Source organism: Artibeus jamaicensis, unplaced genomic scaffold (assembly GCF_021234435.1).
Source record: "Artibeus jamaicensis isolate MK-2021 breed Jamaican fruit bat unplaced genomic scaffold, CSHL_Jam_final scaffold_1689, whole genome shotgun sequence".
Classification (NCBI taxonomy): Eukaryota; Metazoa; Chordata; class Mammalia; order Chiroptera; family Phyllostomidae; genus Artibeus; species Artibeus jamaicensis.
Genome location: NW_026522029.1, coordinates 7,749,483 through 7,774,778, shown reverse-complemented (window position 1 = coordinate 7,774,778; position 25,296 = coordinate 7,749,483). Strand labels below are relative to the sequence as shown.

General features: G+C 56.6%; 2 protein-coding genes across 5 annotated transcripts in view; one reads left to right on the top strand and one right to left on the bottom strand.

Annotated features, from left to right (window-relative positions):
• Nucleotides 1-25,296, bottom strand: part of GSTM3 (glutathione S-transferase mu 3) — a 229,726-nt gene that overhangs the window by 114,215 nt on the left and 90,215 nt on the right. The window lies entirely within an intron of this gene.
• Nucleotides 383-18,306, top strand: CSF1 (colony stimulating factor 1). Of its 4 annotated transcripts, none has more exons than XM_037152447.2 (10): nt 383-705; nt 3,841-3,963; nt 5,193-5,252; nt 6,716-6,889; nt 9,584-9,731; nt 10,081-10,266; nt 10,926-11,947; nt 12,464-12,516; nt 12,828-12,886; nt 13,751-14,657. In XM_037152447.2, exons 1-9 carry the CDS (start codon nt 667-669, stop codon nt 12,871-12,873), a joined length of 1,851 nt encoding a protein of 616 aa, XP_037008342.2. In that variant the 5' UTR covers nt 383-666; the 3' UTR covers nt 12,874-12,886; nt 13,751-14,657. The 4 variants fall into 4 exon arrangements, with proteins under 4 accessions (XP_037008342.2, XP_037008341.2, XP_037008344.2 ...); XM_037152446.2 differs by lacking the exon at nt 13,751-14,657 and adding an exon at nt 16,483-18,306 and having other exon boundaries at nt 384-705; XM_037152449.2 differs by lacking the exons at nt 10,081-10,266; nt 13,751-14,657 and adding an exon at nt 16,483-18,306 and having other exon boundaries at nt 388-705; nt 11,820-11,947.

Here is a 25,296-nt window from a genome sequence, read left to right as displayed (position 1 = left end):
AATCCTGCTGACTCAATCTCCACCAGGTGCTGCGAGGTGCACCGCCGGGGAGGCCCAGTCTTCAGTGTTTGACTAGCTCTCAGACCGTTTCCTGCTCAGATTTGGGAATTTTCAGGCTTAGAGGGAAAGTCCCTCGAGAGGAATGTTAGACAACAGCCGATCCACTTCGAGAGCGCGGAAGGGAAGGAAAGGAAAATCCGCAGCGAGAGCGAGGAAGGGTGCGAGGCAGTGGAGGAGGCATTGCTTCTCCGAGTTGAGTACAGAAGACCAGGCGACTGGAAGGCAGGCGGGGAAGCCCAGCTCGAGGGTGGGGGCGGGGAGGCGGCTCAGTGGGGCTCTGGAGTGTGTGTGATGCGAGCGTGTGTGTGTGTGTGTGTGTGTGTGTGTGTGTGTTTGCGCGCGCCCCCGCGCGCGCGCCTGGCGCCTGTCCAACGTAATTTCCCATAAACCACATGCCTAAGTCGCTTAAAAAGGCTGTGCCGAGGAGCTGGCGGAGCCGGCTGGGGAAAGTGAAAGTTTTGCCTGTTGCTCTCCGCGCTGTAGCCGGCTCTCCGGACTCCCGCAACAGCGGCCCGGCCCTTGGCGGGGCGCAGACTCGGCAGCGGCTCGCTAGCGAGCAAGCGAGAGAGGGCGGCCGACGCGCCCGGCCGGGACCCAGCTGCCCGTATGACCGCGCGGGGCGCCGCCGGGCGCTGCCCTACCACGGTAAGAGGCGGTAGCAGTGCAGGGTAGGGTTTGGTGCTCGGCGGCCACGCGGCCCCTCGGACCCGAATGTCCCCGCGCGCCGGCTGCAGAGGCTCTCCGGCGGGCTCCTGTCGCCTTCCCATCTTTGCGTGCAGGCTGCCCCGAGGGCGCTCGGGCTGAGACCCACTGAGGCCCTGCCGCTGCTGTTGGGGCTGCAGCGCTTGCCTGGGGAAGGGAAAGCGGCTCATCCTACTGCACGGAGGGGTACACTGAGCCACCCGCTGGCCAAAGAGAGAGGTTCGCAGCTCCGTGTCAACCAGGGGCCCCTGCCTCTACCTTCTGAGGGACCACTGCAGAGGGACTGGCTGAGTGGCAGTGCATTGAATGTGGCGCCTTCTCCAGGGGGCACCTTCCTCATCGACCCCGCACATGCTTTAGGTTCTGCTGGGGAGTGTGCGCTTCTGGATGGAGAAAGTTCAGGGGTCATCAGCTTATAGAATTGTGCCCAGGAACAGCTGGCAGAAGGAAGGAGCTGGGCAAGTCTCTACTTGTCCCTCCAGCTTACTACGGAGCTGATGGGGACTTAGATGACAATCAAGTCTGTTTTGGAGAGACCAGACCCCAGAGTTGCCTGGGGATAGCTCTGAATTTTTTTTGCAAACTCAGGTGCAGTTCGTTGGGGGAGACCCTGGGCTTGCCGGGGATAGAGGACGGTGGGAGGCGGGTTTGGTGTTGGGGTGCGGTGGACAGGGGCTGCTCAGGACTGAATGGAGACAGTCCTGCCCGCACCGCAGGCAGCAGCTGCCATAACTCCTAGAAAGTGCAGGGTGGCACTGTTACGGAACAGTAAGTGGCCTCCCAGTGCGTTTGCTTCTGAGGAGCCCTGGGGAAGAATGGGAGGAGAAACCTGGGAGAAGAGAAGCAGGAAAGTGTTTGGAAAGTCAGGGAGGGGGTTGCAGGTGGGGCGAGGGGAGGGCAGAGCAGATCCACAGGGGAGGAAGAGCCCAACCTCGAGGGGAAATAGGGCTGAGAGGGGAACCGGGGAGGTCTAGGTGACAGGCTGCAAGACCCAGACAAGGAGCTGGAGGTGAAACCATGAGGCAAGAGGAGGAAAGTAAAGGGGGGCTGGCTTTAGGTAGGGCAGCCTGAGGGTACGCTTATGCCGGGGTCTCTCCAGCGACTGTCCACTGGGACGATAGGAACAGGATGGGAGGCCTTGAGGATGGACAGCTGGGAGGAGACGTCCGCATCTCTCTGAGCCCTCCACGGAGATTCCTTCCTGGCTGCCCTAGAGGCTGAGGCTGGTGGGTGGGAGGGAGAAAGGAGGAGGGAGAAGAGGCAGCCTAGCCAGATGCAAGCTAGAGCGTTAACCCTTGGATGCCCGTCCAGATCTCCCTATGAGGCAAAATTGGGCTCTGGGGAGCAGGGATCACCCCCTTTGGCCATCTTCAAAGTCAGCCTCCCACGTGGTGACTGCACTGTCCTCACCCCGATGCCTGAACAATCACCCAAAGCCAGGCAGCCCTGGGGGTTAAGCAGTGCCCTCCCCTTGAAGTGCCTGTGACAGCGATGTCTTCCTGAGCATCCCCGGGGCCTGCTTCTCCGCACAACTTACACGGGGGCCTCGGAGCCTCCTCAGTGGCAGCCGACCTGGGGCCCACACACCTGCGTGGCCCAGTTTCCTGAGTATCTGGACAGTCACTCCTTCCCAGGGCTACCTCCTCACTGTCCGGCCAGAGACAGAGGTCCCTCCCCCACCACCCCACCACCATGACTCCTCCCTCCTTCATGTTCTCCCTCCCCCGAGTCAGGCCAGGACCCTCACTGCATCCCTGTGCACAGTGGGACTGGGCATGCATGCCTCTTCCCTTCGGGTCATCCCTTCCCTCCTGGACATCAATTCCTCCCCATGTTTCCAGGCCTCACTGAGGCCCCTCCTGGCTGCAGCCTCCCTGGTAGCCCAGCCAGGACCTCTTCTCCCTGGTAAGAGCTGGCCAGCATCTGAGCTTTTAGTCATATGTAAATCAGCATGCCGCTGTGGGCTGTTTCCTAGCCTCTTTGTGTTTTTCCAACGTGCTGTTCACTTGCTGTATTTGTCTCATCTTCTGGGTTACTGAGGCAGAGTCTGGTGGAGCCCAGGAAGGTGCCAGCCCTCACCCCACCCCGACAGCATTTCCCTGACTCTCAGGGCATCCTTGGCTAGGAGGCGCCCTCCAGCTGGGGACAGAAAAGCCCAAGTGTTTTTCTCTATCTCTGGCTGGAGAAGGGGAGACTCAGGGCCAGAGAGAGGGGTGAGAAGGAAGGAGAGAGGAAGGAAGGGGACAGGCAGGGTGTCAGGAGCCAGTCCCACCACTCTGGGGGTCAGCAGCTACTGGGCCAGTTGGGTGCTGAAGAGGGGAGAGGTCTCAAAAAACACCCTGGCCCTTGTTAACAGCTGGCTGGCTGGATGCAGAGCTGGACAGGGGTCCAATAGGCAGGTGCCAGCCAGACAGCCTAGCGCTGGTGCCCCTGCCGCTGCCGCCACCGCCTCCATCTCTGGTTAATTTTGATGTGCTCGCGCATGCACGCACACACACACACACACACGGCCAGGGCTCCAAAGGTCTCTAGCATGGGGTAGATGCCCAGTGAAGCTGAGTGTGGGCCCCTGGCTTTTTTTGGTAGCAGAGCCAGACCCGTGTGGAAGCAGGTGGAAGGAAAGACTGAGCCCAAGGGAAATGTGTCTGGCTTCAAGTCTGGAAGCCAGTGCACGAACATGAACTTGAGAGGAATGGGCAGCTCCCAAGATACCTGGCTCGGTGCGCGATGCTGCAAGAACAGAAAAATGGGTAGAAGCAAGTCCTACACTCGAGGAGTTTCCTGTGTGACTGGACTTTGGATTAGTAGGCCTGCCACCCAAGCCCTCATCATGGGCCCTTGTGGAGTAAGCCTCGGCCTGGGTTCTTCTGGGAAGGTTTCTTGGAGTAGGTGACATTTGGGTTGTCATCGAGGGAGAGCAAGGTTGTGTGAGGCTGTTGGGCAACCTGAAGAAAGCTGGATTTGGGGAATGCTGCGTCCTGGAGTGAGGGGCAGAGCCGGTAGCCCTGCAGGTGTGAGGGCGTGGGGGTCCCCAGGGAGAGTAAGAGCTGGGGAGAAACGAGGCTGTCTCTCTCACAGACATGGCTGGGCCGCGTGCTACTGCTGGTCTGTCTCCTGGTGAGCAGCAGTATTGCCAAGGAGCAGTCGAAGCACTGTAGTCAAATGATCGGCGACGGACACCTGCAGCTCCTGCAGCAGCTGGTGAGTGTGTGGCCCCACCCACCCTGCTTTCTCTGCTTAGAGGACACTGAGGCAGGAGCCAATGGGACGAAGGGAGGGGTGGCAGGCAGAGAAGTAGGACTGTGCAGGTTGTGCCTACACTGATGGTCCCCCTCACCGACCTCCTCAAGGTCAAGGCCCCTGAGCCCCCTAAGCCCCCTCTGATTCCCCTGCAGGCAGGGGACAGGGTGGGCTGCCAGCTGGTTGCCTCGGGGAACACTTGCCAGGACTCTGAAGTCCCTCAGTGGGATGTGTCCTCCGAGGGGCCAGCCCAGTCTGCCTGCTGTGCCCAGACGTTGCCTCCTGCTCCTGGATTCCCAAACGTGATGTCAGCCCGGCAGCAGGCCCTCTGCCAGACCTGGAGCAGGGGCTCGTGCCTAACTCCCAGCCCTACACCCTCACAGCCCTGGCTCTTGCCCCAGCCCTAGGGCTAGAATGGCCGCTCGCCCTGGCCATGAAGGGGCCTGTGCCTCATTCTGACTGGGCCAGCAGTCACCAACAGTTCCGAATGTGACTCAGCCAAGCAGAATCAGGTTGCTGTCATGGCTGCTGTCTTGCTCAGGGGAGAACTGACCATCTCCCTGGCCAGCCAGGCAGAGTGGGGCACCACTGGCAAAGGCCAGCTGCAGGGCTCTGAGCTGGGAGCCTGTAGGCTGGGCCTCCTGCCTCACTCACCACCTCCCCCGAAATGTCCCCCCCCCACATTTCCTCCTGCATGCAGCTGCCACAGAAAGCTAAGGGGCACCAGGGGCCCCTCCTTGATGCTTCCCATCACATAACCACAGCCCTGGGGGCCAACCGGGGCATTTAACTCCAGCCCTTACAGATCCTGAATCCTCAGAATTTGTCTAGCCTCTGTTTGAATTCCTGCTATTACAGGAATTCAGGAATTCCCTCTTACAGGGAGCTCACTCCCTCTCTAGGAGGTTATGTCCTATATTCTCTCTCAGATACTTCCTCCCTAGAACAAGTTGGCATCTGTCAGATTTCATAGAGTGGGAAGTAGGAGGAAGAGACTTCCTGTCCCTCTGCAGCCCTCCCCTGGGCATGTGGGAGGCACAGGTCTTCTCGTGTTGTCTTTCCAGGTGTGGTTGGGGGAAGGTGGGTGAGGAGCAAAACCCCGACCCACCCAGAAACTCTAGTGCCCCTGGTGAGGCAAGCTCAACCAAGCTGCGGATGCCCTGCCACCCCTGGCCTGCTCTCTCTTACAGATTGACAGTCAGATGGAGACCTCGTGCAAAATCTCCTTTATGTTTGTAGATCAGAACTTGGTGAGTTAGGGCTCTTTTCAAGGCCCAGCTGGGCTGCTCTTCTCAGGGTGGGTACATGTGGGGGCGTGAAGGCTGGAGAAATCCTAGGGCTGGGTGCAATGAGGTGTGAGGATCCCTGGTGCTCAGCCTGGGGTGCCAGGGTCTGGGGCTGGGCAGAAGGAGGGGCTCAAGTCCCCGGCTGCTCCCTTCTCCTGGCACATGTCAAGATCTTCCAGGCACATTCCTAATTCGGTGTTGATGGAGCCACTGTGTGGTTCACTCGTCTTGCTTATGGTGCCCAGAGAGGTCAAGGGAGCACAGCTAGTAAGTGGTGGAGGTCTGATTTGAACACAGGCAGGCTGTCTCGAGGGCCTGAGGCAAACCCATACCTCTGGGTCACGTGCTTTGCCTAAGGATGTCACCTCCATCCAGCAGACAGACCATCCGCCAAGGGGTTGGTCCAGCCCTTTCCCTCCTCCTTCTCCCCCGTCCCTAAGCAGACACCAAGTGCAGCCGGGGTGGCCTCCCTATCAGCCGTTTGGGAGCTGCCCAAACGCCCTTGCTGCAGCCCGTGCACCCCTCATCCCACCACTAAGGGGAGCTCTCGGAACCCTAACCTGCTACTTCCTCTCCCTTCCCCTCAACCTGTCAGGGTCCCCGTGCCCCCACCCCACTGCCCCTCCAGAAGACAGCCTAGGTTGCTTAGCCTGGGGTTTATAAATGCCAGTCTCCACCCCACGGCCCCACCCACTGCCCCCATTCCCTGCTCCTTCCTGCCCCACAGACTTTGCACAGCTCTTCCTGGTGCCCCCATGCCTTTCCAACACCACCCCCCCGTCCCAGCCCTTTCTCCAGGTTTGTTCATCTCTGTGCCTCATACAAAGTCTCCTGGTGCCAGAGCTTGTTCCCACACACCTGCCCCACACACGCTCCTATTAGATCTGGAGACCACCTCGCAGTCCAAAGAATATGCTATTTCCTTCATCTGGTGCCAGGAATATAGAGCAAAAGCAGAGCCTCTGTTGAGGTGACTGCCACCTGCAGGGAGACAAAACCCTGAGGTTGTTCCTGTGACCTCTGTGGCCTGCAGGATTAGAAGGAAGCATGTGGAAAAGGACTTTCTGTGGGAGCAAGCTAAAAGAGAGGCAGAGAGAGCAAGACAAAAGTTCCCCAGAACCTACCTTCCTAGGCTTCTTCCAGAAATCCGAAACTCTCTCTAATCAGAGTCCACCTTTTCCTCCCTTTACCCACCTGCCCCCTCCTCCCACCGCCCCACAGTGCCAGATCCCAAAGAGAGAGACAGAAGGGCTAACCAAGGGCAATGTCTTCCTTAGCCTCTCCCCCAGGGTCGGGCCAGGGTCAGGACTGAGGTCAGGGTAGGGCAGGCTGCAGCCCTCCTTCTGCTGGGGTGGGGGCATCGGGCACACAGCTGAGGGTCCTGGCCTCACCAGCCAGACCATCAACTCCAGGTTCTCCTTTTCCAGACAGACCGAGTGTGTTACATTAGGAAGGCGTTTCTCTTGGTGCAAGACATACTGGAGGACACCATAAGCTTCAAAGGCAACACCTCCAATGCCAATGCCCTCTCAAAAATCCAGGAACTCTCCGTGAGGCTGAACGATTGCTTCCCCAAGGTCAACGACGAAGAACAGGACAAGGTAGGAGGGGCCTGGAGCCCACAGCCCTGCGTCAGGGCGCAGGGTGGCTGTGGTGGTGCCCTCCCTGCCCACGTGCCCAGACTGCATGCACTTCCTCACCCCGCAGCACGCTGCTCGCTTGCCCTCTCCTTCCCGTCTTCATTCCCCTTGCCTTCGCCGCCGACATCGGGCAGCAGGCGCAGCACCAGGCCTTGACTGTGTCTTCATGCACGAGAGCTGCCTGGTGCTGAACCTCACAGGGCTTGTCGTGAAAACAGACTGGCAGCCAGGAAACACCATAACATGAGCAAACAGAATCACAAACCACGGGGTCCCTCCCTTCCTTCCACAAAGTTAGCGAGCACCCACTCTGTACCAGGCACTGGTCCAGACACCAGGAGACAAAATAGAGGCAAAAATCCCCATGTGCATGGAGCTTACGTTGGGGGCTTTGGGGGCAGTGAGGCAGTTAACAAAGCAGGTCGAATAGGGGGAGCACCTGCGGCAGTAGCTGCACTGCAGGAGACCAGGGATGGGAAGGTGGGAAGGTGAGGGTGGGAACCCTGAAGGAGCCCCCTCTGGGAGGGAGAAGCAGGACTCTGATTTAACAGGGGTGGGGAGGAAGAGACAGAGGTTCTGAGTAAGAAAACTGTCATTTGAGGCCCAATGATGGGCGAGTGGGGAAGCAGTAAGCCTGGTCAGAGCCCTGAGGTGAGCAGGAGTGGGCTTGTTCAGGACCCAGAGGTTAGGCTGCAGGCAGCGTGGACGGGAAGGGTGGAGAGGCGTGGAGGCCGCAGCTGGATCCCCTGAGTCCTAACAACATGAGATTTGATGTAAAGTGTGAGGGGCAGCCCTGGCGAAGAGGCAGGCAGGCAGGCAGGCAGGCAGGCGGGCGGGTGACCTGACCTAATTTGCATGTGAGGACATTCTGGCTGCTGTGCGGAGGAGCCTGGAGGCTGGGAGACCAGCAGGAGACCCTAGTCCCAGGCAGAGCCCGGAGTGGCAGCTGGTGCCGCCCCAGGGTGACCAGAAAGAGGAGCTAGAGACGACACTGGAGGGGCTCGGCTCCAAGGAGCGCAGAGAGAGAGGTCGCCAGAGGGAGCGTGGGATTGAGGGAGGAAGCCTGTCTTAAGGAGGTGTTAAATCTGTGATTTTCCAATGTTAATGTGCTTCAGAACCACTTGGGGAGCTTATTTAAAATGCAGATTCCCAGTGTGCACCCTTAGAGGGTCTGATTCACTGGGTCTGTGAGCGGGCCCAGGGACTGGCATTTCAACGAGGCGCCCGCCCTGTAGGACTCCCATGAATGAATGCCTGTGGCCCAGGGGGGCCGAAGTGGTGAATCAGGAAGAGCTAGTCCCCAGCCGGCTTGGCTGGGGAGGTATTCAGAGCTCCTGAGCTGGGGAGAAACTGTTTTTCTCGTGAAGAAAGGCAAGGGAGCCAGCCTAGCTCTTGTCACTAACAGCCCTGGGGGAAGCTGGCAGGGATTATCGTTTTGACTCTGCAGAGGAGGAAATGGGCCCAAACAGGGTAGTCCCTTCGGGCAGCGTCACCAAGCCGGTGAGTGGTAGGACAGAGCCCAGGTCTTCTTATCCACACCCCTTTCATCGTCTGCCTGGTACACAGGCATGGGCGCCCAGTGATGCCCACCACGTCGCAGCCCCGTCAAGTTCTTCCCTGTGCTGCAAGGAGGCCATAGATGAGGCCAAGGGTGTGCATGGCACTGCCTGGCCTGTGTGACACCTGGGCGGGCCCAGGGCGGAGCCCTGAGGAGTGCCAGTGTGCAGAAGTCAAGTGCAGGAGAGGAGCCTGGTCAGGACTGAGCAGGAGCTGCCCAAAAATTGGGAGAGAAGGGAGTGTGTGTGTGAGGTGTCTCAGAGCGCCGGTGGCTGTGGGGAGCCTGTGTCCCCCAAGCAGAGAGAAGCAGGGGAGAGCTCTGTGGACCTCCTTCCAAGACGCCAACACAGAAGAAGCACAAACAGCCCCAGGGCCCCTCCAGGCCCTTTTCTACACCACGGCACCACCCACCCCTTCCTCAGTAACCCCTGGCACGTGTTCTTTGCTCTTCGCTCTGTGGCTGAGGCTAACCGTTCTTGGCAAGGCCAACAAGGAGCTGCAGGACCGGCCCTGGCTGACCTCTCTCGGTGGCATCTCCCACCCCTCTCCTCCTGGAGGGCAGTACCGTAGCCACTCTAGCCTTCTTATGCTCTTTTGACAGTTCAGGTCCTTTTCTGCCTGAACTGTCAACAGACCTTTGCACAGTCCGTTCCCACTCCCTGGACAGCTCTCTCCAGCTCCGCCTCTTTTCCTAGTTAACTTTTGCTCATCTGGTAGTCCCTTCTTAAGGACATTCCTCCTGAGCCCTTTTTCTATACCCTTGGACCTTCAGTACTCCTTCATAGCACTCCCCAGGCTTGGAACAATGGGATTAGTGCCCGTGCCTTGCGGGACTCAATGTCCAGCTTGGCCGGGGACCACCTCTCTCGTTCACTGCATGATTCCCAGGTAATTACCATATGCCTGATACATCTCTGAATAGATAGCATACCTCCTGGCCTCAGGACTGGTTCTGCTGCAAACCAGGGCGGAGGGGAGGGAGAAAATCAAAGAGGAAAAGCAAGTAGATGTGGTAGAAGCTCAGGGAGTTTGACAAACAAGCTAGAGACACAGGGTCGGTGGTCGTTCTAACCCAGGGGGAACTTGCTCTCCTTTCAGGCCTGTGTCCAAAATTTCTCCGAGTCGCCCCTCTGGTTGCTGGAGAAGATCAAGAATGTCTTTAGTGAAATGAAGAATCTCCTTAAAGACAACCAGGACATTTTCAGCAAGGATTGCAGCGACAGCTTTGCTGAATGCTCCAGCCAAGGTAAGCACCAAGGGGCCAGCAAGTGTGAGGCTGGGGAGGGTGTGGGGACTGGGGCAGGGGTTGGGGCTGGGACATGGGGCTGGAGGGACCCCAGGGAGGCAGCCTGGCTGCTACTCGTGCTCCTGTGTGTGTAGACGTGCTTGTCCTGTGTACATATGTGGCTTTGTGTACCTCTGGGTGGTCTTGAGCACATGTCTCTTCTGACATGTGTGTGCATGTACACCTACATATGTCTGCATGTCAAGGCATCAAGAAGGAACGTGCTGGTGGCTGTGGAATTAGGGAGTGGAAAAGGGGGCCCTCTTGGAGAGCCCCGCAGGCACGGCAGCTTTTCCCACCGGCTCTGCAGGCTGGCTGAACATGCGGGGGGTTCCGTGGAGAGCGCAGAGGCTCCACATGGAGTCGGGGGCCCTGCTCCGGGACCCCTGCTGTGAACCACCAGGATACTCTGGCTCTGGAAGTCCTCAGGAGGCCTTGAGTGTCCCCTCAAGGGACAGGCTGGATTTGAAGTCTGAACATCATCCAAACTCTCCCGGTGCTGGCACCTGTGGCACACGTGTTCCCCGAGTGTCCTCGTCTCTGCGTCCTGTGTCACCTGTGCCCTCCTCCATGCAACCTTGCTCCCCGAGGCAGGCACTGCGGCCCCACCACCTGCCAATGGCCAAGTCCGGTCTCCTTGTTTCCATCCTGAGGCCTCAAGCCTTGCCACATTCCAGCCCCAGCCTGTCCCCGCCCATGGCTATGGCAGTGTGGCCCTTGCTGTGCATGAAACCACCTTGCTGCTTCTAGCTGGTGCAGTGTCCTGCGGGGCTTGCGGGTGTCCTGTGTTAGTCCTCGAGGCCGCTGCTCAACCCCCTGGCCGGCCATGGCTCACCCCTGGCTTGGCGTGTGGCCGGCTGGAACTCCAGGAAGGGCTGTGCTCTGGTCTTCGCTGACCCGATCCCTGTCTGTGCCTCTAAACCCTGCTCCTTCTTGCCTGCCTGAACGTCCTGCAGTTTGCATCCTCCCTGTCTGCTGCCCGTGACGTGAGCATTGGCTCCGGTGCTGTCCTGTCCTCAGCCCCCGGGCTGAGTTGGGGGACGCGGGGCCTCCCAGACCCTCACCCCTCTCCAGTGTCTCTGGGAGAGCTGCGCTAGAAGCTGGTGACTCTATCTCCTCCCCGTCATTCTCTCTCCCTCTCTGTGGTTCTTTCAGATGTGGCGACCCAGCCTGATTGCAACTGCCTGTACCCCAAAGCCACCCCTAGCAGTGACCCGGCCTCTGTCTCCCCTCAGCAGCCCCTTGCCCCCTCCAGTGCCCCTTTGGCTGGCTTGACCTGGGCTGAGGCTGAGGGGACAGAGGACAGTTCCCTCTTGCCCAGTGAGCAGCCCCCTCGCACAGTGGACCTGGGCAGCACCAAGCAGCGACCACCCAGGAGCACCTGCCAGAGCTTTGAGTCATCAGAGACCCCAGGCGTCGAGGGAGGCCCCACAGGAGGTTCACCTCAGCCCCACCCCCCCGCCGGGGGCCCCGTCCCTGGGTCAGAGGATGTTCTTGATTTTGTGCTGAGTACAGACTGGGCCCTAGAAGAGGCCTCTGGAGAAGCTAGTGAGGGTCTTGGACAACAAGGGCCAGAGCCTTCCTCCTCCAGGCTGGGAGGAGGCCGTGTCCAGGCAGAGAGCACCAGAGCCAGTGACATCATTTCGGCATCTCCATCCTCCGGGTCCGCCAAGGGCCGGCTGCCAGCGGATGGAACTGGCACCTCCCCACCGGAGTTGGGCCCCGTGAGACGCACTGGCCAGACCCGGAGTCACACACCTGAGAAGAACGACCGTCCCACTCTGCCACCTAGAGACCACCAGGCGCCAGGCTCTGCCAGGACCCTGTCACTGCACCCGAAAGGCCTCAGCCGTCCCTCCACCCTCTCTGCTCAGCCAAGGCTTCCCAGCAGCCACTCCCGGGGCAGTGTGCCGCCCCTCCCGGAGCTGCAGGGCAAGCGCAGCAGCACCAGGGCACGGCGGAGCCCTGCAGGGCAGGAAAGAGGAGGAACTCGTGAGGGGGCGGCCCTGCCCCATGCCCATTTTAACTCCGTTCCTTTGACTGACACAGGCCATGAGCAGCACCCAACACCCCAGCCCCCTGAGCCTCTCCTTGCCCCGCTGGCATCTGGTGGCGGTGGCGTCATCCTGGTCCTGCTGGCCCTGGGCGGACTGCTGTTCTACGGATGGAGACGCCGGGTAAGAGGAGCCCAATGTCAGAGATGGGCATCTCATGGGGACAGTGGCACAGCCAGGTGGAGGAGCAAGTCCAGCCTGGTAGCAGGCTGGCTGGGGCTCGGCCTGGGTTCTCCAGATGCACAGACAGGGGAGGCTGATTGAGCAAAGATGGGGGCGGGCGGGGGATCGAAATGGAGGGAAGAAAGGGAGGGCTCAGGCTGTTAGGCCAATAGGGAGGGCCGGGGCAGCAGGGCGTGGGAAAGAATCTTCCTGGGCCAGAAGCAGGCTGAGAACCCAGGTGGGAGGAAAGTGATGCTGTGTGGGCCAGGGCTGGGCGTTCCCTGGGGCCAGGGGACCTCAGGATAGGAGACAGCCTGCGGGGGCTCTCCAGGAAGCTCCCCTGGCCCTATGGCTGATCCCCACTTCTGGGCAGCTGGGGGAGACTTTGGTAACTCACAGACTCCCCAGCAGCCCTGCCCGGGGGTGGGGCCATGCTCCCTCCAGCTGCTCAGTGAGTCCACTCTCTTCTATCCCCAGAGCCTTCGAGAGCCTCAGACAGTGGACTGTCCCATGGATCAACCAGAGGGCAGGTGAGGCTCTGTAGGCACTGAGGCCTGTCTTGGCATCTCTGTCCCCTCCAGGTTTGAGGGAGACCCTCCTCCACTTGCTCGGAGGCTGTGGAGTTCAGAACAGGATTGGAGGGTAGAGAGGGGGAAGGGCGTCCTTTCTTTCCTATTTATCTGGGATCTTTCCTGATTTTTTTCTTAGGGTTAGGTCTCTGGTGTTCTAAACCTGAGAGGGTTAGAGCCCATGTGCGGGGGTTGGGGGGCAAACTTTCGGGTTTCCTCACTGCCAGCCTCTGCTGGTGGAGTCTGACGCCAGCCCTGTGCTCTGCCCACAGCCCCCTCACCCAGGATGAGGACAGACAGGTGGACATTCCGGTGTAGAAGGAATTCTAAGGTAAGACTCTGGCTTTGGATCTCTCTCTCTACCCCTAAAAATGAGCTACATCCTTTTCCAGTCATCCTAATTTTGTGACACCATCCACTCCCTGAAGGCCCACGGGTTCAGCTCGAGCCCCTCCCTCTTGCTCCGTCTTCCATTCATCACCCGGGCTGGCCGACGCTCCCTTTCTGGGTCCTCAGGACCCCTCCATTCCCTCCGCCCATCTGAAGCCAGGCACTGTTCTTGCTGCACTGGGTCATTACTTCTGCCTCGGGCTTCCAGTCTTCCTGCCCCCGTCCACATGCCACAGCCACCCACATCCTCTCGTGTAAGGTCTTTACCCTCCCGGAGAATTTCAGTAGCTGCGCATCCCCAGCCACATCCAGCCACTCTTCTCAACCTCCATCAGCAGCTGCTGCCCACGTGCCTCTTGCCACTTTCTTCTCTGCTTGCGCCCTGGTTTGGCCAATCTCTCCTGCCAGGACCATCATCCTTGCCTCCCTGCATTCAGATTCATGGAGCTGTAGAACCTCAGTCTTGGAAGGGCTCTCAGAGGTCATGGGGCCGAGCATCCTACCCCAAAGGGGCCTTCCCCTCTCTGCCTCCCTGACTGGGATTCACCCAGCTTCCGATCACACACTCCCAGAGCCAGGCCAGCTCCCTGCCACCAGCCGATGGCACCATGAGGAAGTCCTTCCTTACCTGATGCTCAACCCACTTTCTGGCCGCCCCCACCCCCGCCCTTCACGCTGGTCCTCCCTCCTAGTCTCATGAGAGCCCCCTGATAGCTAAAGTCAGTTATCCACGTCCCCTTTAAGAATTCTCTACGCTAAGTGTGGCCAAGTCCCTCAAACATTCCTTATGTGATGTGGTTTTCAGACCCCTCACCATCCTGGTCGCCCTCCTTTGGACACACTCGTTTGTCAATGTCCCTCTGAGAATGTGGCGCCCAGCCCTGGACACAGTGCTCCAGACGTTGTCTGACCAGCTCAGAGTGCAGTGGGACTCTTGCCTTCCTTGATCTGGACAGTGTTCTGCTATGCGTACAGATTAAGATTGCATTCGTTTTTGTTTTGTTTTTTCCTTTTTTAAACGACTGCATTATACCGTTGTCATATATTGAGCATGTGATCTTTTAAACCCCCAATTACTACCCCACCTTAAGCCTCTCTCAAGCCAGACCTCTATCCTGTACTTGGACAACTTGATTGTTTTAACCAAAGTTCAGAGGTTTATATTCATCCTTGTCAAAACCAGCCCACTGGGGTCTGCCCACCCCCCGCATCTACGGAAGTTGTTTCCATCCTAATTCTGTCTTCCGGGCCCTGCCAAGTGTGTCTGCTGCACACTGATGGCCGCCTTCTGTCGTCCTCACCCACGTTGTTGATAAACTCGGGACCCTGGCTCCCCTGCTCCGGGGCCAGGTGGCCCCGCCCTCCTTCCCTCCCTCCCCTCCGCCCACAGTTAGCTCCAGGAGGTCTCCCTGATATCTGCACCACCCTCTGGTAGCTCCTCTGTTTCATGCCCCTATGGTCTCTTATATTCGGTTAATACTGTATCGGTTTGCACAGACTTGGATGTTGTTTTTATACATTTCAATTCCTGTTTTACGTGTATGTGTACATTCTGCCCTCTCGAGAAGGCTGTAAGCCCCTTGAGGGCAGGGACCGTATCTCCCGCTGTTTTTGCATTTCTTTTCCTGTCCCGGGTTCTGAAACAAAGAGGGCTTCTCTGCACTTGCCAAGAATGCAATAAATGTTGACCGACTGGCTTCAGGGCTGACTAACCCATTGACTCTGGCCAGTCCTCTCTAACTGACCAGCCTTCTGGCTGACCACTTAGCCGGCTAACTAACTGATGCTGACTGAATGGTTGACCAGCAGGCTGGGGGGCTCTGACTGACCAGTGGACTAGCTAGTAACTGTCTAACTGGTTAGTTGTTGACTGGAGAGTTGACTGGCTCACTGGCTAAGCAGGCTGAGAGCCTGACTTGCTGACTGGCTGGCTGGCGGACGAGTTGGGGTGCCCCGTTAAACTTTTCAGTCACACCCGTGCCAAACGCAACCCAGCCCCCTAGGGCCTTCCCAGGTGTAGGGTGACATATCTGGGCCACTCCTAGCAGGTAGGGCATCTAAGAAATCTTCCGAGCCAGGGGAGCCCATTCAGAAGAGGGCAAAACTGCTGCAGCTGGAATCCTGAGGTCAATCTTGTGGGCAGGGAGAGTAGGCTGGAATCCTGGGAACAGGCCGGGCTTCGGGGACGACCCAGGCCCATTGGGACTGCCAGGCAGAGGGTGGACTGGGGTCCCTGGGGACTCTGTGGCTCAGCGCTGTACCACCCTCTGGCGGGTGGCCAGCCCATCCGCTGGGTCTTGGCCACCTGCCTTGTGCAGTCTCACGCCCTTTTCCCTGCCTGCCTCCTCTCAGGCCTTCCTCCCCTGCAGGTTTCACTCAGAGAGGGAAGCCAGGGTAGGGGCCACAACCAGACGCCCGCCTTGGATCAGTGGCTACAGCCCTTAGGTGGGCTCTGGCCAGGCACCAGGAGACTCAGGGAGGTTCGGGGCCAGCCCCACACTGACTGCCGCTCGGACAAGAGATGGGAGAGGCACCCTCAGGAAGAAGACATGACACCAGCCCCTCCAGTCCAGGGAAGCAGGAGCCGGGGCAGCAGGCTGGAGCTCGCCCACTTGGCCCTCCTTCCCTGCTGGCCCCAGCAGTGCCTGTGGGCCAGCTGTACCCAGCGGGGCTCATGTCCAGTTTATGGCTCCCCCATCCTCTCCCTCCAGAGCATGGGAATGGGCTGGGAGCCAGAGGCTGTGGTTCCATCTTTTCCTTTGCCCATCACGGGCTTGGCCAGGAGGGCGTGGACGGTCAGGGAGGGCAGCTCCACACAGGGGCCAGAGTCGGACTGCTGGATGGAGTCCAGGGGATTTCTGGTCTGGGAACAAAGCGTTCTGAGGATGCTGGGCAAGGGGACAAGGATGGGGGTGGGGCGGGGAGCGCGCAGGGCCCTGACTCCCATCCGGAAGGAGTATGCCTAGTGATACGGGGGGCGGGAAGTGTCCTTGTCCCAGGACTACTTCTAGCTCTTCATCTTCAGTTGCCTCTGCACCACTGTCCCGATGGTTGTGTGTGGTGACCCTCTGTGATGACCGACATGGAGGAGGGACTGAGAACTCTCTTCTTCACTAGAGTTAGCAGGATTTGCCCTGGGACCACAGCCAGCGAGCTGGTCTTGCCTGAGGAGGAGTCTCAGGACACTCAGGTCCCACGGCCCTCCCTGTCAGACCCCATCGCTTGAGCAGTGCCCCCTCGTCCATGCTCAGACCTCCTCCAGGCCTCACTGTGGTCCCTTTTCCCCAGGAGGAGGTAGGAGGTGAGGGCAGTCTGGCTCGTGGCTGGGATGCCTGCCAGAGAAAGCTGCCTGGTCCCTTGCGGTGGCTGGGGCGGCTGGGAAGCCGAGGCAGAGGACGGAAGGAAGGCCCTGCCTGCAGCACCGCCCGCGGCCCAGGGGAGCGCAACGCCTTGACTCCCCAGCCCGTGTCCTCAGCGACCCCTCCCTCCGTCCCCACTCGGCTGATGCTGACAAGCCTTTCTTTCTCTCCCCTACAGCTGGGCGCACAGGATAATCTCTCCATGGCAGGAGACCTTGGGGGGCGCCCGCCACCCTCCTCCTCAGCCATTCTCCCGGGAACACAGCCTGCCTCCCATGAGAACTCATGCCTGCCCAGTGAGACCAGAGCAGCCAGGCCGGGGTCCCTCCGCCCTCGACCCACAGACTCCAGACTGACTCAGAGAGGGCCGGAGGATGCCCCCCGCGCTGCTGATATTTATCGTGGGCCCTGGAGGCTCCTACCCACTGGACGGAGGCTGGCGAGCCCAGCCTAGCACCCTCTGCCCCTCAGGGGCTGCTCTCTCCTCCTACCCCCCGCCAAGCCGGCCCCTGGGCCGGGGACCCAGAGGCCTGTGGATGTGGACGCTGAGGAATGGAAGAGCCCTCGTGCCCAGAGGACCTGTTTGGTGCCAAGGGATGGATCTCTATCCCAACAAGCAGGGACTTGTCCCAGAGAGAGAGTCATGGCGATTTGCAGGGTGGGCCAGTGGCGGCCGGGTTTCCCGGAAAGGTGTGCAGCCCAGAAGATGGCAAGAGAAGGCCTGCTGGGCTCTGCTCGCCCAGGTGTCCTCAGTACCTGCCTGGCTCGAGATGCCAAGGTGAAGACCAGGTCTGGCCCCTGCCCTGCCGCCCTTCCGGCACCTGCCAGGGCTCCTCTGCGGGGCCACACGGAGGCCCCCCTCCTGAAGGAAGCCGTTGCACTGTGAAGACTGAACCTGCCTGCTGTACGGCCCACCCGTCCATCCCATGAACAAACATCCATCCATCCTCCCATCCCTTCAGCCTCTCCCCAGCTTCTGCACTGAGCGCCCGAGCCGGCCTCGCCCGTGGACCACGGGAGCCCCGGAGCCCTGACCTTCTGCTGATCCGGCCTGTGACTCCCTGGGGTGGATCCGGGCGGGAGAGCTGCCTGGGCCGCCAGCCAGAGCAGGTCTCTAGGTTGTATTGTTGGCCCAGGTTTCTGCATTTTGCACTTTGATGTTCCCCAAAGGGAAGTGACTAGTGGGAGGGAGGAGAGGGAGGGGAGGGCAGAAATAGGCACAGGAGGGTCTTTGAAATGATGGATGTGCCCCTGAGGTTGCGGGGAGGCGTCTGCACCCGTGGCCTCTGCCGCAGACACGGCTGCAAGGCCACTGCCCACAGGGACCTGGGCCTGGGTGGGTGGTCCCTGTTAGGAGCTTGGTAGGCAGTGATACCTCCAGCTCTCACCCCAGCCACCCACCCATGGCCACCATCTCTCTGACCAGGCAACCCCGGGGGGCGGAGGGCCGGGACACCTGCTTCAAGTCTGCCTTGTGCTGCTGTGTCCCTCCTCCCCTGCTCCCTGGGCCCTCCACTTACAGACTCCGCCTTGCCTGGGTCCTGGGCTGGGGCCCACGCCTGCCTCCCTTGCCCGCTGCCGCCAGCTGAGGGAAGGAGGCAGAGAACTTCCCCCTGGGGCTCCTCCTTCTAGTCATAGACTCTAGATTTGATGCTAGAACGTATGTATTTGAAAGTGGAAGGGAAAAAAAAAACAGAAAAAAAGGCATTCTTCCTCCATCCCCACCCCTTAAACCTATAGTATTTCATAAGTCAAGAAAGCAAAGAGCTTCTACAGTGGACTTGCTCTCTTGACCCAGGAACGGGAGGCCCCCGGCCACCCGCACAGGAAACCCTTCTTTTTCTCTGAGAAAGCCGAGAGGGAACATTGGCTCACACACTGTGAGATTTTGTTTTTATACTTGGAAGTGGTGAATTATTTTATATAAAGTCATTTAAATATCTATTTAAAAAATAGGAAGCTGCTTATATATTTAATAATAAAAGAAGCGCACGAGCTGCCACGCGTGAGTCACAGGAAATGTTGTTTTGGGGTATGGGTGGCCATCAGCTCAGAAGGCTTTTTCCAAGGTGCTTGGGGAGGAAAGTGTCTCCCCAGGTTCCAGCCTTTTACCAAAATCTCCCGCACTGGTGTCTCCCAGGCACCCCAGTCAGCATATCTGCTTAACAGGAAAATGACAGGAACCAGCGACCTCAGCCGGCCACCAGCCTAGGCTGGCCTGGGAAAGTGGCTGGGTGGGGTTTGTCCAAGGGCCAGGGGCTGCAAGGACCAGGCCCCTGACCTCTGACCCCTGCTGTCCAGGGGGGCAGGGAGCTGGCCAGGTCCTGGCACTGCCCAGGTGAATGGGCAGTGTGTCTGGGCTGGGAAGTGGGTGAGGATGGGAGGGTCTGGAGCCAGCAGGCTGTGCGATCCTGCTGGCGGTGGAGAGGAGCCGGAGGACGGCTTGGTGGGGGGTTGGCAGGGGGAGGTTGGTGGGAGCAAAGCAGTTGAATTCCAGACATGCCCCCTGGGCCAAGCTGTGACATGAGGGGCCTCCCCACCCCGAGAGTGTGGTGGACCAAGTTTTGGACCGCTGGTTCTCCACGCTGGCTCACGTAAGAAGCACTTGGGTTGTTCCAGAAGACACTGATACCCACGCCCACCTCGATGAACAGAACCAGGGCATGGGGGCGAGGCTCCGTCCGACACCAGGCATCGGAAGTTTGTAAAGACATCTGAGTGATTCCAACGTGATCTGGGGTGCGAAGCACGTAGAGGGATGTGGTGGCTGGTTATGTTTGATTAAAATGAAATAGAGGCAAACATTCGGTTCCTCAGCCACACTAGCCACGTTTCACTGGTTCGACAGCACAGAAAGACAACATTTGCATCGTGAAGCAACCCCTGCTGGACAGTGCTGCCAAGACATTGGGTCCCTGCACTTAGGGGACCCAGATGATGGCACAAGGACTGGCACCGAGCAAACTTCACCGGGATCTAAGTTCCCAGACGTCTCTGTCACCCCTCCTTGTCCCCATGGCCACCCGGTCCTCATTATTTCCCTTTAGCTAGCTCTTCCCTTCTTGTCAAAGTCCCCTTGAAACCGGAAAAGACACTGGCGCTCGGACTGCCTGTCACTACCAAACCCAATAAGCGGAGACAGCGATGGAATCTTTATAGTACTTTATTCATGATCTGAGAAGATGGCAGGTTCATACCCTAACAGACGATCTTTATCTTCTCTTTCCAGGCCAGATTTTTTATACCAGGGAATAAACAAAGTGCGGTGAGGGCTCTGAGATTCAGGGAGGATTCAGGTGACAGAAGCTGCAACATTCCTGTCCTGGGCAGTTAGCTCTTCCCGGGGCGGGTGGTCCTCTGTCTCTCCCTGGAATACAAAGGCCCGGATGCCTCCACTTGTCCCCAGGTGGTAGGTGATCTCTAGCAGGGCCCCAGGAGGCCAGCTGTTTTCCCAGGAGCCGGGATGGTCCTTAGCTGCAGTTTCTGAAACAAAAGCTTTAACATATGTATTACTTGCTAAGCTTACAACTTTTTACCTTAAACTAAAATTTTCCAACTCTTGAGTCCCCTATCACCCTCAGAAAAGAAACTTACTTGTTATCTCTTCCTCCAAGGCCCATCTTAAAAGTCACCTCCTCTAAGAAGCCTTTCTACCCTGACCCAGGCCCCTGAGAGCCACCACAGTGCCTGTTTGTCTGTCTGTCCATCCCATCAGGCTGAGCTGTGGCAGGAACTGTACTGCATAGAGGATCTGGCACAGGGCAAGTGCTCAATGAATGTGTCAAAAGACTGATACTGGGCTGAATGCATGCATGGTGGCGTGGTCATGCAAATTATGACCAGCATTCATTGGTGGCCTTTTCTAGGGCCTTACTGGTATTAGCTGATGCCATGTATATTGAATAAGTACTATTCATTAGCCAAGCAGAGAAGGTATTTTCAGCAGAAGGGGTTCCCAGCTTCTGGAGATGGGGCTAGGGTAGAACCCTGACTGGGCTGTGGATGGAATGGGTAGTTCAAGGCATTCAAGCAAGATTGGCACAAACACAACCAGCCCCCAAACAAATAAACTCTCCCCCTCGCCTCCCTTTCCGGAGCCCCAGGAGCAGCGCACCTCTCCCGGGCTTCCCACCTGCTTGAGAAGTGTCCTTTGAACAACAGCCACTTTGGATCCAGAGCAAAAGGACTCTGGTAGCTGGCGTGGATCTCTTACTGCTTAGCTGTGGGAACTCAGTCAAGTATTTCCCCTCTGAACGGCAGGTTTCTCGTGTAGAACTGCTTTAAGAACACAAGCCAGGTACACCTGGTCTAGGGTTTAAATGAAGAGAGACACCTGTGGACGCTAACGGTCTGCCCCCAAATCAAGTGTGTTTTTCCTCCACTAGTGGGTCTCATGGTGCCCAGACCCAAGCACAGTCCCCCTCCGGGTAGGCACCAGGGACCCAGGATGCTCCCAGGGCCTGGCTGAGCGCTTCCTGAGGAGGTAAGGATTCAGATACCTCAGCAATTTCTGGCTGGAGGGAGGGGGCAGGTAGGAGACCAGAGGGGAAGGTGGCCCTGGAGTGCGTCCGGCGGGTGCTGTTAGCAGGCAGGGTCAGGAGCTCTGGTTTCGAGGATGCAAGCAGAAGGCGCAGCCAAACCCCAAACCATTATCCGGCCAGAGACAGAAAAGTGAATCAGAGGCAGCCAGGAAGAAGCCTGAGGTTAACCTCGTGCAGATTGCCGGCCAGGGTAAGGAAGGGGTTGCTGGGTGTCTGGGCTCCGGATGGGTGTCTGGCGATGCCTGGAACAAGGTGCGAAGGGCACTGGAGTGTGGGCAGAGCCCAGGCAGGCCCGAGGAGGCCCAGTCCACCGCTGGGCAGCCCTGGGGAGAGAGCCCACGTTCCCCACTCCGGTGAAGTGTCCTCTGCCAGGGCAGCACTTTTGTCCCTTGGCTTTCCACTCCAGTTTCTGGGAAGAGGGGGATGACCAGGCCCTGCTACTCTGGATGCTAGGACTGCTGAGGGAGCAAGATGGGCCACAGCAGCTTGGAAATCCCCAGGGCAAAGGGACGGAACCACAGAGAGCCTGGACTTGGGGGTTAGGGCTCGGGGGGCTGCAGGGGGCGAGGCCACAGGAAAGCCCACGCTGATGAGTCATTGCTGCCAGCAGGCACCTGGGGCTGAGCGGGTTGCCCCTGTTAGGACAGAGCCCAGGAAAGAGTTCCTATTACCATCAAAATTAAATTGATGCTAATGTAAACTGATTGTTATAACTTAAGATACTAATGGTAACCCCCAGGGCATCCATTTAGAAAACATATAATAAGAAATGACAAGATCATTAAAATGGTATGCTTGAGTAGCTTTCTTCGAAAGCCTCACTCCCCAGCTGTCAGGGAAGCACCTTGGGGAGCCCCGGATGCCCTGAGGAGGGAAGAGGTGCCCGCGTCCTCACCCCCTGCCCTCCCGCACCAGCCACCCCTCAGGGTCAAATACCAACGTTCCTTCATTTTCCAAGTGCATTCTCAAATGTTTCCTCACGGCTCTGAGGGGCAGGCTTTACGATATCAGTTCCCTAAGGGAGGGCCCTGAGGCTCTGAGATGTTAGGTAAATAGCCAGAGGACACCAGCCTAGTGTGGAAGCTGGTGTTAAAATGAGGCCTCCGCACTTGGCCACCAAGATGCTGGCTTCCTTGTCCTTTTTGTAAATTTTAAAATATCTTTAAAATCTTAAAAATCAAATATCGAACATACCAAAGTAAAGAGACAGTGAACGGAGCCTCCCTGTGGCCATCGCTCAGCTCCGAGAGTTAGGGCCAATCTGGACCCATCTGCATGCACAATGTCCCCTGACCCCCTCCCATGAATTTGAAGCAAATCCCAAATATGTCCTTTTGAATTGGAAAATTTCAATACGTGTATGTAAAAGGTAAGGATTTGTCTTTTAAACATAACCACAAATGCTATTACTATTTCTGAAAAACTAATACTTTCTTAATATTATCAAATATCTAAGTTAGTGTTTCAGTTTCTCTGTCTCTTAAATGTCCTTTTGAGTTTGTTTGAATCTGGACCCAAATATTATACTTACCTTACAACTGGTGGACACACTCCTTAAGCCTCTTTTCATCGAGAGGTCCCCCTCCCCTCTCATCTCCCCCTCTAAGCAGTTTATCTGCTGGGAAAAAAAATGGTTCATTTGTGCTGCACAGTTTCCCCAAAGCTGGATTTTTCTGACTGCAGTGTCACTGTGTCACTGATGTGTCCTCTGTTCTTATAAAGCACAGAGGAAGTTAAATTGAAGACTTGATCAGATTCAGGGTCAGTTTTTTGACAAGCATACTCCATAGATGCTGCCGTATACTTGGATCAGGAAGTATATAGGACTGACCATCTCCTTCGTCCTCGTCACATTTTTATCTATAAAACTTGGAAACAGCCCTGGCTGGTGTAGCTCAGTGGACTGAGCATGGGCCTGCAAACCAAAGGGTTGCCAGTTCGATACCCAGTCAGGGCAGGTGCCTGGGTTATGGGCCAGGTTCCTGGTACAGGCATGAGAGAGGCAACCACACATTAATGTTTCTCTCATTCCCTTCCCCTCTCTTAAAATAAGTGAATAAATAAAATCTTAAAAAAAAACAACCCTTAGAAACAGTTTAAAAGTCCAATACTAGGGGAAAAGTTACATAATGATAGTTTATTGTTACCATAGAATTTTATGCAGTCATTAATAATCATAGTTTTCAAAACATATTGAGTGATAAGGGGAATGCTTATCAAATAATGTTAAGAAAAAAGCAGGAATAAAAAAATATATACGGAATGCCATATATCTATACAGAGGAAAAAGATAAGATACCACTAATTGCAAAAAAAAAACCCAACCAAAACCCAATTATGCTAATAGAGGCTTTTGCTAAGGGTTAGAATGGGAGATTTATTTGCTTTCTTTATTCTTTCTGTATTTTTCAAGCCTTAGTCATATGTTCATATCACTCTTGCGATCAGAGAAAATAATTTAAAGTGCTCTGTGAAACGTCTGTAAGTCATGCTGTGATACTCCTGAAGTCACCCACAGGACCACAGACTGTCACCTTCTGAGGCAAGTCAGACACACACACACAGTCTGACCAGCTGGACACATTCCTCGTCAGTGGCCAGTTGGTCACTGGCCGTCTGATGTCTCTGGATGCTGATTTGGTTACAAAGACCAGTCCACTGGTCCCATGGGCCCGCCTAGCAGGAGCAGAGAACGGTTTATCAAAAAGGCCAGAAGAGCAGACCCTTTGGCTTAGGGGGCCTGGTCAGTGGGCTTGGGCGTTCAGAAAGCCCAGGGCCGCTGCCCTGTGCCCTCCTCCAAATCCCTCATCCCAGGACCTCATGCGGACAGCCACAGAGACACAATCTGCCTAGCAGCACAGACCACTGAGGACAATTGCAAGGAGAACAGGCCTAGATCAGCAAGCACAGCAGCTCACAACCTGGGGCGTGCTGCCCGGGGTGGGGGGGTCCCTCGGCCAGCACGGCAGCACCAGACTGTAGGTTTGAGCCAAACCAAGCAAGGAGTGAGAACTCCCTGTATGATTTCACCCTCAGGCATCCCCAAGTCTAGGGTGCCTCAGATCAGTGTCCCAGACAAAGCTTGCATCGGGTACTGAGCTACATGATAAGATCAGGTTTCAGGGTCTCCCAGGCCCTTGTCCAGCTCTGGCACTAATCTTCCCTGGGACCAGTTTCAAGTCTCTGGGCCACTTCAACTCTGTTAAAAAGAGAGAGAAGGAGATCTTTTGTTTCCTCATTCACAAGTGATTATTTAAACTTTGTCCTTACATGTATAGTATCAGATTGTGGCACAGACGTCTCTCTCTCTCTCTCTCTCTCACACATACACATACACACAGTTTGTGAACCACAATCACACCACAGCCCAAATTCCACTCACACAGCTCACCTCCCAGGGAGACCACAAATTACTTGGACGACCCTCCAGTCAGCCAATCTCTTCCATGTCATTCTGGCGCCCTTTGAGCGGACGATCTATTTTTAAACTTTTATTTTTCTGTTTATCAAGTTAGCACAAGCTGATGACAGGTAAACGGGAAAATACAAAAGAAGTATAAATAAAAAAATTAAAATCACTATCTTACCCACACCCTTGCGCGATGACCATGGTCAACATTCTGTTGTATTTCCTTCCAGTATTTGAATGGTACATGTATACTTTCCTATAGTTCCATCATAATGTATATACAGTTTTTTATCTATTTATACTTCATATCGTAATCTGGAACCCTTTCCCAGATCTTTACAATTCTGTATATGAGAGCCTTTTATTCTTTTATCTGCTATGGTTTTCTGAGCTAAGGAATCCACAATTATTTACTGAGCTTGCAGTATGTACGCAGCAGGTATGGCAAAGTATTCAAAGGCAAGTGATTGTAATGTTTCTGTCTGTGAGGAGAAGGAAACATGGATGTACAGAGCTTTCTGATCAGGGCCAGGGAGGAGGGGGGAGACGAGATGGGTGACTCCAGGGTCCAAATTTTCTGAGCTGAAAATTGGTCCACAAGATCTGACCAATGTGACCTTGCATGAGTCTTTTCATTTCTCTGTGCCTCAGTTTCCTCATCCGTAAATCATGGAGGACAATTGTACTTGTATCTGAACTGTCCTAGAAAAGAGTACTATGCGAGTGTTGGCTGTTTGAGCATCTGGGGGCGGGGACTACCAAAATATTTCAGAAGCTGTTGCTTGGTTGTCAAAATATTTGCATTTCTAGCACATTCTAATGTAGGAACTGTGGTGCAAAATAGTTGAAATCTGAACCGTCCTGGGAGATACAGAAAAAAAGGCCACCCTTGGAGGAAGGGAGGGTGGGAAAGAGGGACAGAGAGACAGAAAAAGGGACAGAGAGACACGGGGTGACAGAAACACAGAGGCAGATGTCCTAGCTAAAGGTCAGAGGAGAGATTTGAAATGGGCCTGAGAGCCTTCCTTAAAAAAAATCACCA

Coding starts and splice junctions, on each gene's coding strand:
- CSF1 (XM_037152446.2), top strand. CDS start 667: ATGACCGCGCGGGGCGCCGCCGGGCGCTGCCCTACCACG. Junction 5,253..6,715: donor TGTTTGTAGATCAGAACTTG/GTGAGTTAGGGC, acceptor CTCCTTTTCCAG/ACAGACCGAGTGTGTTACAT. Junction 11,948..12,463: donor TCTACGGATGGAGACGCCGG/GTAAGAGGAGCC, acceptor TTCTATCCCCAG/AGCCTTCGAGAGCCTCAGAC.